Consider the following 16931-nt stretch of genomic DNA (forward strand, 5'->3'; position numbering starts at 1 on the left):
AACACGCGAAGCGCGAGATAGAGAACCGAAGCCGTCCCGTAAGTCACAGTAAACAATTGATCCCGAATTGCCTCATCCGGGTTAGCGCTCCATAACACCCTCTGATAATTTTTGTCTCGCGAATCGACTTTGATCTGACGATACATTTGTTTAATATCGGCCGCGTAAACGTATTGGAATTGTCTCCACTGCAGAATGACCGTCACAAGATCCGCTTGCAGCTTGGGTCCGGTGAACTGATGTTCGTTCAATGAGGTACCGTTAGTGGTGACACTAGACGCATTGAAGACCACGTGCAGGTGGGTGGTCGAGCTTGCTGCGCGAATGACCAGATGATGCGGAATGTAGACAGTCTGAGAGTCGGAATCGATATCGCGCGGGACGACGCTCATATGCCCTTGAGCTTCGTAATCGCGCATGAACTGAATATATTCGTCGCGCTGCTCCGGATGCAGGGCAAATCGGCGATGTAGATTCCAGAGAAGTCACTCGGCGCGATCGCGCGATCGGCCAATGGCAATCGGTAGGCCCTCCCTGAACGGTATGCGAACCACGTATCGACCCTCCGCATCGCGGGAGTGCGTGGCGCGAAAGTGACTCTCACATCGCTCATCCGATGGGCTGAGGTGCGACCGAGATGGAATTTCCTCAGTCTCCCAAAACCGACGAAGCTCATCCTCGAGGGTAGTTGACCCGATGGTATGAAGCGACTGGATAAATGCAATATGAGCCTCTGCTTTTGTTGACGGGGGGACCGGTTGTCCAGCGTCTATGCAAGACAATGGGCCGGACAGAACCCAGCCGAGGGCGGTGTTCTGAGCGACAAGGCGCCCTGTTGCGGCTCGGCGGACACCTTCGAGGAGCAATTCTCCATAAAGATCGGCGCCGATAATCAAATCGATCGGCCTCGGACTTATCAGATCTGGATCGGCCCAATGCAAGTCAGGAAAGCACTGGGAGACGGGAGACGTCTCCGAGGTGCTCGGAGCGTAATCAGTCAAGGCTTTCAAGGTTAACGCGGTCGTCAGGAAGCTAGGGGCGGACGCGTCGAAAGGCGAAATGACCATGCAAGCGGCTTAATAAGAGACTCCGGCGCGAACGTACCCAATGCCCGAGACCGCGACAGGCATGCGAACGCGGCGGGCACACAATAACTGAGCGAGGTTTTCAATCACGAAGGACATCTCAGAGCCCTGCAGGCTTATTCTGAAACTTTTTAACGCATGCGTTATAAGTATAACGCATCCGTTGTACTTATCAAAGACTTTGGATTTTCTACAAATGATTGCATCATATCCAAATTTTTATCGAAATGTGTCGGTGATTTTGATCTACCACTCCGCGGGCGGTTCTTGACAGATTCCGTTTCTTCGAACCGTCTGACAGCTTTTGAACTGTAGACTTTGGAATTGGTTCACGATCTGCATAAGTATCGTTAAACAAAGTCGCTACTTGTTCGAAGGACCTACGAGTGTAGTCCCAGAAGTACCCGGCCTAACAAAGAAAACAAAAAATTTGGGAAAAAATATCTTTATTTCTCTACATAGTCTCCTTTTAGCTCAATACACTTTTCCCAGCGATGTTCAATAGCTTCGATACCCTGTTTATAGTGGGAATCGTCGAGCTCCTCAAAATAGCCATCAACCGCAGACTCCACTTCTTCATTGTTGACAAATCTTTTACCACCGAGCCATTTTTTCAAGTTTGGAAACAGAAAATAATCCGAGGGGGCTAAATCTGGCGAATAGGGTGCGTGAGGAAGCAATTCGAACTTTAACTCATTGATTTTGCCTACCGCGATAACGGATGTGTGAACTGGTGCTTTGTCTTGATGAAACAAAACTTTCTTTTTTGCCAAATGTGGCCGTTTTTTCTTGATTTCATCACTCAAACGCTGCAATAAGTTCGCATAATACTCGTCGTTGATTGTTTTTCCTTTCTGAAGATAATCAATGAAAATTATCCCACACATCCTAAAAACTGACGCCATGACCTTGCCTGCAAATGAAACTATCTTCGCCCTCTTTGGAGCCGATTCTCCTCTTTCAGTCCATTATTTTGACTGTTCCTTCGTCTCAGATGTGAAGTAATGGACCCATGTTTCATCCATAGTTATGAATCGACGGAAAAACTCGGCTTTATTGCTGTGAAACTTCGCCAAACACTCGATTGAAACATCCTCACGACGCTGTTTTTGTTCCATTGTGAGTAATCGCGGCACCCATCTTGCGTACAGCTTTCTCATGTCAAATTTTCAGTCAATATGCGATGTACAGCACTTTTTGAAATGCCTACCATATCTGCTAACTTGTGCACTTTCAGTCGACGGTCATCCAATACCATTTTATGGATTTTCTTCATCATTTCTGGCGTGGTTACCTCATTTGGTCGACCACTGCGATGTTCGTCTTGGCAGCTCGTACGGCCTCGTTTAAACTCTGCCACCCAATATTTTACTGTTGTAAACGAAAGAGCAGACTCCCCCAGAGTAGAATTCAGCTCCGCTTTGATATTGGTTGGACTGAGATCTTTAAAATGAAAGTATTGTATCACATAACGATGACCAATTTTTTCCATGTTTACAAATTCATTGAGAGCGTTCACTATTGATGGCTGCCAAACAAATACTAAACAACGTAGCGTCGTCAAACTTCAAACTTAAGCTTTATAAGGTTAGTACTTTCTACCTTTCATAGTCATTCTTTTCAAACAACAACCGCCATCTATACGTCAGGTCGGGTACTTTTGGGACTCGTAACGCGGGCACCATATACTCGCATCATCAATATTTTAATTCTTTCCCTTGCAGTCAATACCATTTTGGCGACTACTGAAGGTAATTTCTTACTTTGCAAAATAAATTACTTTGACTTGATATATGAACAAGTAATTTGTTACTGACGAATTGTATGACGAATACGATCTGCATCTAGTGTCTAGCATCTAATAAATTTTTTTCGATAAAGAAGGGTCGGATAATCAAAAACCCGTCGACATGTTTTTTTGGGCATACTACATGTGGAGATCACGTCTGTGCTACTTTCCTTATCGAAGAATAAAGATAAGCTCCTACAAATAATTTGTAAGTCTAATGACAGTTTACAAATAATTTATTACAATGTGTACGCAACGATACCTGCTAACTTGGAAGACCTTAGGAAATGCATACTGCACCAAGTAAATCTTATATCATCAGAAATGAGACGAAACGTTTTAAATGAATTTCATCTACGATTAGGTCATTGTCAAGCAGCAGACGGAAGACAATTTGAATACTTAGATCAGTAAAACCCGTCTACATACACACGCACGCGCACGCGAGCGCAGACACACACACACGCACACACACAGCAAAGAGGGTTTGGAGCCATTAAACATTACGGGAGTGACGAACCGTAGGGTCCTTATCTCTGTTGCACGCACGCACGCATGCACACAGAGGTGTAAAGTCCGACTATACAACCTCCACGGTACATCCTGGATAATATTAATGCTGGCGGCACCGTAAATTCTAAAGCTCATAACTCAGACAATTCTCAACAAAAATAGGTCATTAAGTAGTGTTTTGGAAACGCCTTGTTGTCATCTTTAACACTGTGTGATAAAAAATTGGGGTGTTTTATTTAAAAAAGTCATGTTGGCCTTGACCTTGCCTTGACTCCACTCAAGGTCAAACGGATATGATCATTCAATAACTTTTAAAACCCTACAACTTTGGTTCAAAACATTTTTCTGAGAAACGTTTTGTTTTCGAGATATTTGACCGTTCCCAGACTTTTCTAACACTCTGTATATATCTGTGTTATATATCTATGTTATATCTATGTCATATTTCTATATATATCTATGTTATAAAACGTTATATTTCTATTATATTATATAATTGTAAATTTTATGAGTAGGAATTTACAACTAACGAGTATGTGTTTGCAACATCCACGTTATATTACATATTACATTTGTTATATCACAGTAATCTATCTTTTATTTATCAGTGTTTGCTGGGGAGCCAAAATATATTAAACTAAAAGGCCTAAGAAGAGTATTAATGATCGTTTCGGGTTGTCAACGGGCGACCGGCCGCTTACGGCCGAAGTACGCGTTTTAACGTGCGTTCGCTTTAACTAAAACTCATATAACTCGAGAAATACTTTAAATTTCATGAAACGCTTTTAGGAGCATACTTTTAAAGTATCAATCTTTCAAAAAATGTAAAAAAAATCGATTTTTTGAAAGCGTTACTGTAGTGTACCCCTTTAAGATATGTTCTAAAGTCATGGAAAGGATAACCAATCATTTAGTTTCAGCAACTTCTCGTGAGCCGCTCTGTATAAAAAGAAACATAATAGTTTTTGTCTTCTCTATTTAATTATACAAAAGTTCTATAAAAGGAAACAATACTTATAAAATTTTTATTTCATGCTAAAGTTGCATGATGTTTATTATTCTCTTGATAATTTTAATCTAATAATATAATATGTATTTAATATAATAAATTAAATTCATACAACTGTTTTACTATAACACATTTCTGAAATATGAAAAATTTTCAGATTTCTTGCAATCTTTGTGTTTGCTTATGGATACTTATCCTTCTCCATTTCGATTTTGGATAGGCAATAAGTTATTTATTGATATATTTGAACCAGACCAGACAAAGGTAAGAGAATACGTATTATGTATTTGTTAATTTATTTATAAGTGTATCAGTTACAAACTAACTGTAAAATGAAAATATATCATTACTGCTCTTCAATATATAGGGTGTGTTAAAAATCAACCAACTAAGAGGAGGAATAAGAGTTTGAATAAAATATATAAGGTGTCACAGATCACCCGTACCAGCCAACTTTTTTGTAAACACAATAATTTAAAGAAAAATATTTAAGACAAAAGTTATTTGGTTTGAAGGGGGACATAAGTCAACGATAGCATTTTGTTTATAGATGGTGCCATTTTCGAGATATTCACTGACCATCAATTATCTTAAGTAGAAATCCCAACTTTTTATTGTACCATTTTTTTTTACCAATTAATTTGAGCAACTTTTGTCTCAAACATTTTTTCATTTGCCTATTATTTTTTGAGATATTTAAGAAAAACTTAGTAACTTTTTCAACATTTAACTTACAATATCTCGTGAACTATTTGTCGAAAGAAAAAGTGATTTCTTAGACTTTTTTATTCTATTTAGTGTCAAAAATATATTGTTACAATAATGCCCTGACTTTTGTTATTTTTATAACTTTGAAATTTTTAAAGGTTGACAAGTTAACAAAAGTTATGACACTATTATAAAAAATCGGCTAGTACGGGTGATCTGTGACTCTCTCTATAATATATATAAACCTTTATTTGTATTCTTTATGGTTTAGTAAATATAGCATTTTATATGGGTGCGTAGAAAATGTTGAAACCTCTTAATACTTTGGAAAAATTTTCGAAAAAAAAGGTTCATACAATAGCTGTAAGATTTTAGGTGACATATTACGTCGATATAGAGTTGGATCTCTGGGGATTACCGTAGAAGGTTATCACTTGCCGACTGAAAAGGATACTGCAATGATTAGCCGAAAGTTTCGGGGAAAATAACCTACGTTCTTTCATAGAAACATTATTTTCTACTGAGCTGATTCAGGATTTTGGAGAAGTGGAAGGGGCATGTCCATGAAGGAGAAATAGAATACATGGATTGTTTAATAAGTTTCAAACCTGAACATGAAAAACTGAAGACAATACTGTTCGGAAACTGTTGTAAGATATGAAAGCCACATCCTTTTAACAAATGCTCTCAGATGTTCAGCTACATGCGACACTTAGTTTCGTTTTGACAGTCATATATTGTTTGCATGTCAGTATATTTTTCAATGAAAAAAAATCGAATATTGTTCCATGATTAAATATTTGAATCTAAAAGGGAAAACCCCAACGGAAATCAAAACTGTATTGAATTCTATTTACACTGACTCTGCTCTCATGTTTTCAACGATGAAAGTTTGGATTATCGAGTTTAAGCGTGACCGTATAAGTGTGTTTGATGATAAGCGCCCGGATCGCCTAAAAACTGCAACAACTGAGGAAGTAGTCAATAAAACGTATTAAGTCATACTCGGATGATCGGAGATTGAAGAAATAGCAAATGCGTGCCGCATATCTTCTGAATGTATTCAAAATATTATATGAAGATTTGTACATGAGAAAGCAATAGTATAAATGCCGCGTTTGTTGACATTAGACCAAAAACACATTCGACGCAACATTTCAAAGAAATATTTGAATCGGGATTCAAGCGGGATGCAAAGGGTTTTTTCTCATCGATTCGTGATTATTGATGAAATATGGATTCATCACTACACATCTGAAAGAAAGAAACAATCAAAACAATGGACTTTGCTAAGCGAACCTGCTCCGAAGATGTTTTATTCTGGCGGAAAAGTAATGGCGACTATATTTTGGGATAGCCATGGCATATTGTTCATCGATTATTTTCAGGAGAGAAAAATTATCACTGACACATCATTATAGAATCATTATGCATTATTATTAGAACAAGAAAGAAATCGCAAAAAATGGCTACATTTAAAGAAGAAAAAGGTGCTTTTCTTATCAGGACAACGCACCAGCTTATACATTTACAATTGTCATGGCCAAATTGTATGAATTACGTTACGAATTGGTTCCCAATCTCCCTTATTTGCCTGATCTAGCCCTCGGCCACTATTTTTTATTTTCGAACATGAAGAAATTCTTAGGAGGAAAATAATTCGTGACAAATAAGAAAGTAATTTTTACCATAAACGAGTATTTTGCAAAGCTTGACCCAACCTATTTTGCTGACAGAATGAGAGGACCAGAAAAGAGAGACAATATGTATCGAGCTAAAAAGAGACTATATTGAAAAATAAAACCCATTTTGCCCAAAAATATAAATGCTTCATTGTTAGACTCCAAAAACTTATCAAACATATCAAACAACCTCGTACTTAAATAGTAGAGGTCAAGATGGCCATTATCAAAATCTGCGGTAATCCCGTCACGGGTCCGAGTGGAATCTATGCTGCTATTTGGAAGAAAATTCCGAAAGTATTAAAGTAAAGATATAGTTAAGGATTTAATTCTAAGTCTGAATATATGTCTGAGAGAAAGGATCTCCTCAAACACAACAAGTGAAGAGGGGAGAGTTTTATAGGTAGGCGGGGAAATTTTTTCCCGGAGTCCTATATTTTCCAAACAGACGGCTATCTGTACGTAACTGCACTTCCTTCTCCCTAGTAAAACAAAAAAACGTGATACATTACGTAGTAAAATTAGTAGTATTAGTATATTAGTATATTAATATTAGTTATTTAGAAATTTACAACTTTTGTATTGAATATTTTTTTAAAGATGCATAATTTCCGAAATATTAAGAGGTATTAACATTTTTTGTACACTTATATAAAGCACATTTATTAAATCATAGAGAATACATAGAAAGTTTACAATATATAGGTGTAGGTATATTGGTAATTAGCTGTCAATCCGAAGTATGAAGGTAGATTGGGTTAAGACAAACATAAAAGTCCCATAAGTTTCGCGAGATTCGCGATAATTATCGAGTTATTAATTGCAGAAATCTGACGAATGAGCGCGCGCCGAGATGGATGATTGGAGAAGCGTCGTAGTTTCTCGGGTCACAGCGCTGTCCAATTGATCCTGCAACTGTTGTCGGTGCACGGCGAGGGGAAGAACAACGCGCTGCTATTTGTTGTTTTATTTTGGCACACTTACGTCTCGCCGCACGCCGTCAACATTTGCTGGGTCGACTGGGCTCAAGAGGCTGCGACGCTTCTTCGATCATCCATCTCGGCGCGCGTTCATTCATAAGATTTCTGTAATTAACCAGTTCACTGGTAATATCCATATATGTCCAAAAAAAAGCAGTGACACTTCTGGTAATGGCTTCACCGCGCCGAGTGCGCGGCCGACCTCCAAGGCCAGCTCTGCCGCTCCAGCCTCTTTGAGAAGCGCCCTGGTCACGTTTGAACCGCGCCTTGGACCGTTTGATGATTTTGAAGTTTCTAAAAGTTATTAAGTTAACAAAAGTCAGGGCGCTATTATAACAATATATTCTTGATACCAAATAAAGTAAGAAAGTCCAATACCATTTTTCTTCCGACAAATATTAGGTGTAGTAAAAAGAAATCCTTTATTTTTGCATGAAATTGAAGGCTTTAATTACTATAGTTAGAATGATCCGATTTAGGTCAAATATGCGCCATTTTGTTCGATAACTTGTTGCCATTTTGAAGGTAATTTCATTATACCTCTCTCATAGAAGCCCTCGTCCCTATTGGCAAAAAATTGAGACAGTCAATTTTCACAAGCCTCTCTTGAAGCGAATTTTTCACCAGCAAAATTGTTCGCCATGGACAGGAACACATGGTAATCACTTGGTGCCAGGTCCGGACTATAAGGTGGATGCATAAGAACCTCCCGGAGCTTCTGGCGAGTCACTATCGATGTGTGTAGCCTGGCGTTGTCCTGATGGAACACAATTCCTCTCCTATTGGCCAAAGCTGGCCGCTTCTGGGCGATTGCTTCCTTCAGACGGTCCAATTGTTGACAGTACAGTTCCGAGTTAAGAGTTTTGCCGTAGGGGAGCAGCTCATAGTAGATAATTCCCTGCCAATCCCATCAAACACACAGCAAAACCTTCCTGGCCGTCAATCCTGGCTTGGCCATCGTTTCCGCCGGCTCACCGTGATTCGACCACGACCGTTTTCGCTTGACGTTGTCGTAAGTGATCCACTTTTCATCACCAGTGACCAACTGCTTCAGAAATGGGTCGATTTTGTTGCGATTCAGCAGCGATTCGCAGATGGAAATTCGGTCCATGAAGTCTTTTTGCGTTAACTCGTGTGGCACCCATACATCGAGCTTCTTTTCGTATCCAGCCTTATTCAAATGGTTCCAAACGGTTTTTTGTGCAATCTTTAGCTCTTGGGCAATCGAAACAGTGCTTACATGACGGTCGGACTCGACAATGTCCATGATTTTATCGATATTTTCGACAATTGGCCTTCCAGTGCGTGGTGCATCTTTGACATCGAAATTACCGGAACGGAATCGACGAAACCAAAATTGCGCGTGATTGGCTGTTACAGTATCAGGACCATAAACACTATTCATATTTTCAGCCGCCTGGCTTGCGTTTTCGCCTTTATCGAAGAAAAACTGTAAAATATAGCGTATTTTCTCTTTGCTAGTGTCCATCTTTGACGCGCGCTCAAACAAAACTGAGTCAACTAATCACAAAACTATCACAAAAGTTTTTTTTAGTACGAAATCTCATCTTTCTAACGCCATCTAGTGGAGTCCGATCGGACTTATACAACGCGAGATACAGATAACTAAAGCCATCTATTGGAAAAATAATGGATTTCTTTTTACTACACCTAATAGTTAGCTAGATATCGTAAGTTAAATATTGAAAAGTTATCAGGTTTTCCTCAAATATCTCAAAAATATTAGACAAATAAAAAAATGTTTTAGACAAAATTAACTTGTTTTTTACTGTAGAACCCAACCATTTAACATTTTATAGGGGGTCCCATTTGAAATTGCGATGTTACCCCCTTTAAAAGAGGGATTAGGGAGTATTAGGTGTACAACTTTGCTTCCGCCGTTTTCCTATAGATGGCTTTAGCGGTAAGTAGTGGTCGAAATAAATAGATCATAGACGTGATGCAATAAACTTGGGCATCTGTCAACATAACCCCAAAGAAACATTAGTCGATTTGTGTCTGCATCATAAAGTTATTCTCGATTGAAAATGTCAGTTTACGAGCCAAATTCTCGTCATTTACGGAAGGTTTTAATTTTCTGCTTCAATATGAAGAAATCTGCGGCTGAGGCTCATCGAATGCTCTCAAATACTTATGGTGAGGCCGCTATTAGTGAAAGAACGTGTCGTGAGTGGTTTCAACGCTTCAAGAACGGTGATTTTCACGTCGAAGACCGGCATAGCGGTGGAAGAGGGAAGGTTTTCGAAGATGCAGAATTGGAGGCATTACTTAATGAAGACTCGTGTCAAAGTCAAGAAGAACTGGCACGATCATTGGGAGTGACTTAACAAGCAATTTCAAAACGCCTCAAAGATATGGGAATGATTCAGAAGCAAGGAAATTGGGTGCCGTACGAGTTGAAACCGAGAGATGTTGAACGGCGTTTATTTGCTTGTGAACAGTTGCTTGCAAGGCAAAGACGGAAGGGATTTCTGCATCGCATTGTGACTGGGGATGAAAAATGGGTTCATTACGATAACCCCAAGCGCAGAAAATCATGGGCATATCTCGGTCATGCTTCCACGTCGACGGCCAAACCGAATATTCACGGCTGCAAGGTCATGCTCTGTATTTGGTGAGACCAGCTCGGCGTAGTGTATTATGAGCTGTTGAAACCGACTGAAACAATCACAGGTGATCGTTATCGAATGCAATTAATGCGTTTGAGCCGAGCATTGAAAGACAAACGGCCGCAATATAACAAGAGACACGATAAAGTGATTTTGCAGCATGACAACGCTCGACCCCATGTTGCGAAAGTGGTCAAGACATACGTGGAAACGTTGAAATGGAAAGTCCTACCCTCACCCGCCGTATTCACCAGACGTTGCTCCCTCTGACTATCATTTGTTTCGATCAATGGCACACGGCCTGGTTGACTAGCACTTCCGGTCTTATGAAGAAGTAAGAAATTGGATCGATTCGTGGATCGCTTCAAAAGATGACCAGTTTTTTCAACGCGGGATTCATACGCTGCCCGAAAGATGGGAGAAAGTAGTGGCCAGCGATGGACAAAACTTCGAATCATAAATGTATAACCAGTTTTTTACAATAAAGCCTCGAATTTCGAAAAAAAACAGCGGAAGCAAAGTTGTACACCTAATATTATCAGGAATTTCTTTATATCAGGTGTAGTAAAAAGAAATCCATTATTTTTCCAATAGATGGCTTTAGTTATCTGTATCTCGCGTTGTATAAGTCCGATCGGACTCCACTAGATGGCGTTAGAAAGATGAGATTTCGTACTAAAAAAACTTTTGTGACAGTTTTGTGATTAGTTGATTCAGTTTTGTTTGAGCGCGCGTCAAAGATGGACACTAGCAAAGAGAAAATACGCTATATTTTATAGTTTTTCTTCGATAAAGGCGAAAACGCAAGCCAGGCGGCTGAAAATATGAATAGTGTTTATGGTCCTGATACTGTAATAGCCAATCACGCGCAATTTTGGTTTCGTCGATTCCGTTCCGGTAATTTCGATGTCAAAGATGCACCACGCACTGGAAGGCCAATTGTCGAAAATATCGATAAAATCATGGACATTGTCGAGTCCGACCGTCATGTAAGCACTGTTTCGATTGCCCAAGAGCTAAAGATTGCACAAAAAACCGTTTGGAACCATTTGAATAAGGCTGGATACGAAAAGAAGCTCGATGTATGGGTGCCACACGAGTTAACGCAAAAAGACCTCATGGACCGAATTTCCATCTGCGAATCGCTGCTGAATCGCAACAAAATCGACCCATTTCTGAAGCGGTTGGTCACTGGTGATGAAAAGTGGATCACTTACGACAACGTCAAGCGAAAACGGTCGTGGTCGAATCGCGGTGAGCCGGCGAAAACGGTGGCCAAGCCAGGATTGACGGCCAGGAAGGTTTTGCTGTGTATTTGGTGGGATTGGCAGGGAATTATCTACTATGAGCTGCTCCCCTACGGCAAAACCCTTAACTCGGAACTATACTGTCAACAATTGGACCGTCTGAAGGAAGCAATCGCCCAGAAGCGGCCAGCTTTGGCCAATAGGAGAGAAATTGTGTTCCATCAGGACAACGCCAGGCCACACACGTCGATAGTGACTCGCCAAAAGCTCCGGGAGCTTGGTTGGGAGGTTCTCATGCATCCACCTTATAGTCCGGACCTGGCACCAAGTGATTACCATCTGTTCCTGTCCATGGCGAACAATTTTGCTGGTGAACAATTCGCTTCAAGAGAGGCTTGTGAAAATCGACTATCTCAATTTTTTGCCAATAGGGACGAGGGCTTCTATGAGAGAGGCATGATGAAATTACCTTCAGAATGGCAACAAGTTATCGAACAAAACGGTGCATATTTGACCTAAATCGGATCATTCTAACTATGGTAATTAAAGCCTTCAATTTCATGCAAAAATAATGAATTTCTTTTTACTACACCTGATATTATCCTGTTTTTTATAATATTGGGAGTACAAATTTGTTCGGTCCGTTTTTTATGTTAAAAGATGTGTTTATTTTAAAACAAACGAATGAACAGATCAATTAAAATATTTTCCATCGCTGGCTACTTTCTCCCATTTCTCAGGCAATTTTCGAATTAAATCTCGAAAAAATGACTCGTCTTTTGAGGCGATCCAAGTTTGGAGCCAATTTTCGATATCTGCGAAAGAAGTGAACCGGTGACCTGCCAAATCGTGCTGCATCCTTCGAAACAACCAGTAATCAGAAGGAGCAATGTCCAGAGAATACGGCGGGTGCGGTAAAACATTCCATTTGAGCGCTTCCAAATATTTTTTTACGACTTTTGCGACATAAGGCCGAGCATTATCATGAAGAACGCCTTTCAACGTCTCTCGGTTTCAGTTCATAATGCACCCAATTTCCTTGTTTTTGAATAATTCCCATATCTCAATCGTACGGAAACGGCTTGTTGAGTCACTCCCAATGATTCTACAAGCTCCTCTTGCGTTTGACTCTGATCTTCTTCGAGTAATACCTCTATTTCTTTGTCCTTGAATTTTTTTGGCTGTCCAGAGCGAGGCTTGTCTTCGACGCTGAAATCTCCATCCTTGAGACGTCGAAACCATTCCCTACATGATTTATCAGTTGGAGCAGTGTCACCATAAACTTCAACAAGCATTCGATGGGCTTCAGCTGCATTTTTCTTTCAATTAAAGCAGAAAATTAAAACCTCCTGCAAATGCTGCTTGGTTAACACAAAATTAGACATTTTCAACACTGTAAAAAGCAAGGTTTTTGTATGAAACTTAAAGCGATATAAACTGAATATTATTGGCAGATGTCTACCCTCTCTGAAACCGCCAAAATCGGCAGTCACTATGAACCATTCATAACAGCCGGAGCCATCTTTTGAAAACGGACCGAACTAATTTGTACACCCAATAAAAAAAATAAAGAGAGGAACCGCAACATGTTTAGATTTATCACAAAATTATTCAAGTGATTCTGATAATGTATCAATATGTAATACTAATAACAATATTTCAGAACCCAATACAACAATCATGAAAAATATAGAATTGCAATGTGATAATAGTAAAACAGACTGTTCTAATACTTCAGATTCTTTGGATAATTTTGATGATATTACAGAATGCAATGGTTTAATAGATCTGAAACAAATGTAGTAAAAGGCAATGAAAATAATTTTATCAATAAATTACGATTATGGGCAATATCGCATAACATTTTACATTGAGCTTTACGAGATTTGCTACAATTATTAAAATCAGAAGCTAATATTTGTGTGCCTCAGGATCCCAGAACTTTGCTCCATACTCCTCGACACATATTCAGCAAACCTGTAGATTCAGGCACTTATTTACAGATTGGAGTTCAATCTGCAGTTGAAAAGCTTATAAATTTGTTAGAGGATCAATTTGTTAAAGTTATTATGCTTCACTTTCGAGGACCCAGTGTACAATATAGAATCTAGAATAACAGATGGAGAAAGATCAATCGCTCCTCAACTTGCAGATTTGATAAAAGACGCTATCAATTTTGATACATTTAAAGAGACTTATGATACTTTTAACTATATTGATGCTAGTGTGATTCCAGATGCTGTTTTAGTTGAAGACAATTCAGAAGATGTTTCGGAAGTTGTGCAAGACGATACAAAATTCAGAGAAATTGTAGACATTAATTATAAGAAAAGAGTAATTATTTCCAAATTTAATTGTTTTAATTGACCTTGAAAATCGACCTCAAGGTCAATTTTAAGGTCACCATCAAGTGCATCACTTTGAACTCTACAACTTTGATCCTAAGCACTTTTTTCAGAAAATGTATCGTTTCAGAAATAATTAGCCATAACTGTTTCCACCTCCAGGGGTTGAGGGGTGCTTTCTACCCCTAAAAAGCGTATTTAGCCGAAACAAAAAACACGTATTTAATATTTTTCGGTGTTTAATAAGTATGTTAAGTTTCATTCAAATCGGCGAGTATCAGTTGGGTAGTGTTACTTGTTAGATTCCTCATCCCCTCCGGCAGTGCGGCCAAGACGGCCCCTGCCATCGTGGCCCCACTCCTCCAGGGACGGAGCTCTGTCGCCAGCCCTCCTCCGGGAATTACTCACACGCATATTCGCTGGATGGCACACCATCCTTCCCCCCCAGGGAGCCCGCCTGCCCCTTCCCCCTGCAGGCACCCCCGTCCCAGCACCGGACGAGCTTTAAAGTCATGGGCGCCAAGGGACACCGCCCCGACCGACCTGACCGATTTTTTATCGCACCGCTTAGCAGGCCGGGCCAGCGCCTGCAAACACCCAAAGGCACCCCCCAGTACTAAACCTGAGAACCCCGGAGGCCGGGACACGTTCCCCAGGGCTTTTTGTTTTCGGGTCACTCTCGCGTGGAGGAATTAAACCACACGGGATCAATTCCGAAGACTTCACACATAGTCGGCAGCCTCACTAGGCTAACAAGTCCGACTTTCCGGATTTTGTATTGGGTTCTTCCTTCCCCTCGTTCGGATGTCTAGCACCACCAGACTGATAGGTTCGATCACCCGGGTTTTTACTTTGAGTTTTCCTTCCCCTCGTTGGGTGTCTGGTTTCCCAGACTAACGGACCCCTTCATCCGGGTTTATTATTCAGGGTTCATCCTTCCCTTAGCTTCGGATGCCTGAACCATCAGGCTCACGAGTCCGAGCACCCGCCCCCAGCTCCGAACCACAGCTAACGCTGCCCTGCCGCAGGACGAACCCCTATTTTAACTGTGCGGCTTCGTAGTAGCGAGGACACTTCGGACGCCATTCCTATGTCCCGCCGCCGGGGAACATTCTGTCGCACGATAGACCTGGCGCCCTCCGCAAGAGCTCGGATCGGCCAGGGCACCTGACATCCTCATTCACACTAGAAGACCCTTACGGGTCTTCCTCACCCTGCGGGCTCCGCCCCCCCCCCCAGGACACCCCCAATCCCCCGGCAAAGGCCCCCTTTAGACGATGCCGGCCACAGCCTAGCCGACCGGGGATTTGAAGTGGGGGGGGCCGAGGTCCCCTATTTAAAGTACTTGCTCAGACATTCACTTTCTATGGATATTGAGTACGAGATTCTTGCATCCAGCATGGATTAGTGTCACTCCAATATCTGTAGTTGTGTCTATTCACTGTGCTCTTTAATGTGAAAGTGCATTCATCAGAAAGTACTATAAGAAAAATCCTAGTCCCTTTCATTCAAATCCATCATTAATACACAAAATTCTATTCGACGAGCAGGATCATTTTCATTGAGTTTCTGAACCAAGTGAACTTTATACGGATGAAATTTGACTAACTTCAAAATTCTATGAACGGACGCTCGAGTGTTTCCATGCTGTTTAACTGCGTTGCGAATAGAAAGGTGAGGGTTTTCTACAAATGTTTGTGCAACCTCCATCTGACTCTCCTCATTTGTAACTGATTTAGGCCATCCAGATCTCTGACGATCTTTTGCTCCACCAGTAATTTCATATCGCTGTACAGGTCGAATAACTGTAGATTTGGAAATTAACGGCTGACCATTATCTCGGAACGTTTGATTAAATATTGTTCGAGTTTGCGAATAAGAACGTTGAAGATCATCCCAACCTCGCATCATTAATCCATTAACGCCCAAAAGTCTTAGAATATTAGCCTCACTTTGCAACTGTATTTTATGTAGAGAAACATATTATATAAGATTGGAATAGCATTTCCTTATGTTTTCGGGGTCGTTCTACAAGATTCCGGCATCAGAATTCGTTTGGATTCACAATAAAATCCAATATGGCGGAATTTTTGGAAAAAAGTCGTGAAAAATCGACAATTTTATTTTTTATAAGCTTAATTTCGTATCAAAAACGTTACTTTGATACAGATACAAGTGTCACATCTTGTTTAAAAAATGTTGAACTTTCAGGGTATGCATTGGTGAAAATGTAAATTCAAGATGGCTGCCTCAAAATGGCGGTTTGAACAAAAAAACTTAAAAAATAATGTATTTTTAGAATAACTGCGCAAAATCCTATTTAGCATCAATTTAGTATGCAGGGTACTGATTTTAGGATATTTACAGACAACTAATTCATATTAGAGAATTTCAAAATGGCAGATCCAAGATGGTGACTAAGAAGCACGAATAATCGTGAAAATTTCCAGATTTTCATGAATTTTCTTCTATTATTTTCATATTCATGAATTATTTTCGAGACATACACACGAGACATATACAAGGTGGGTAATTATAAACTTACAAACATTATATAAAACATAAAAAACATCTAAATAAATACAACGGACGGAAAAAAATAGAAATCGACTACGTAAAGTTTTGAGAAAAATTGCTAAATAAATGAGCGAATAAACGCTCAATGAGCATGCCTTGTGGGCATCGCAGGCATGCTACTCCGCACGGTTTAGGCCGGATTGGCAGGCAACAACAGCGGACCGGCGCGGGCGGCGGGCGGACAGGACGCACGCACGCACGCACGCACGCACGCACGCACGCACGCACGCACACGTACACACATACACACGCGTATACATATAAGAGATATAAATTCGACCGTGCAATTTGCACCCAGTACATCTTGGACAATGCTTATACCGGCGGTATTGTAACTTTCGACCCTATAACATGGAAAGTACTCAA

The 16931-nt window shown here is 40.3% G+C and overlaps 1 protein-coding gene across 1 annotated transcript in view; it reads left to right on the plus strand.

Annotated features, from left to right (window-relative positions):
• Positions 1-3161: 3161 nt before the first annotated feature.
• Positions 3162-16931, plus strand: part of LOC105187578 (cytochrome P450 4C1) — a 46782-nt gene continuing 33012 nt past the window's right edge. The window contains exons 1-2 of the mRNA XM_025306508.1: positions 3162-3177; positions 4554-4660. Of these exons, the coding sequence (XP_025162293.1) occupies positions 3162-3177; positions 4554-4660 (123 nt within the window). The remainder of the gene's footprint in view (positions 3178-4553; positions 4661-16931) is intronic.

Source organism: Harpegnathos saltator, unplaced genomic scaffold, assembly GCF_003227715.2.
Source record: "Harpegnathos saltator strain DR-91 unplaced genomic scaffold, Hsal_v8.6 scaffold784, whole genome shotgun sequence".
NCBI lineage: Eukaryota > Metazoa > Arthropoda > Insecta > Hymenoptera > Formicidae > Harpegnathos > Harpegnathos saltator.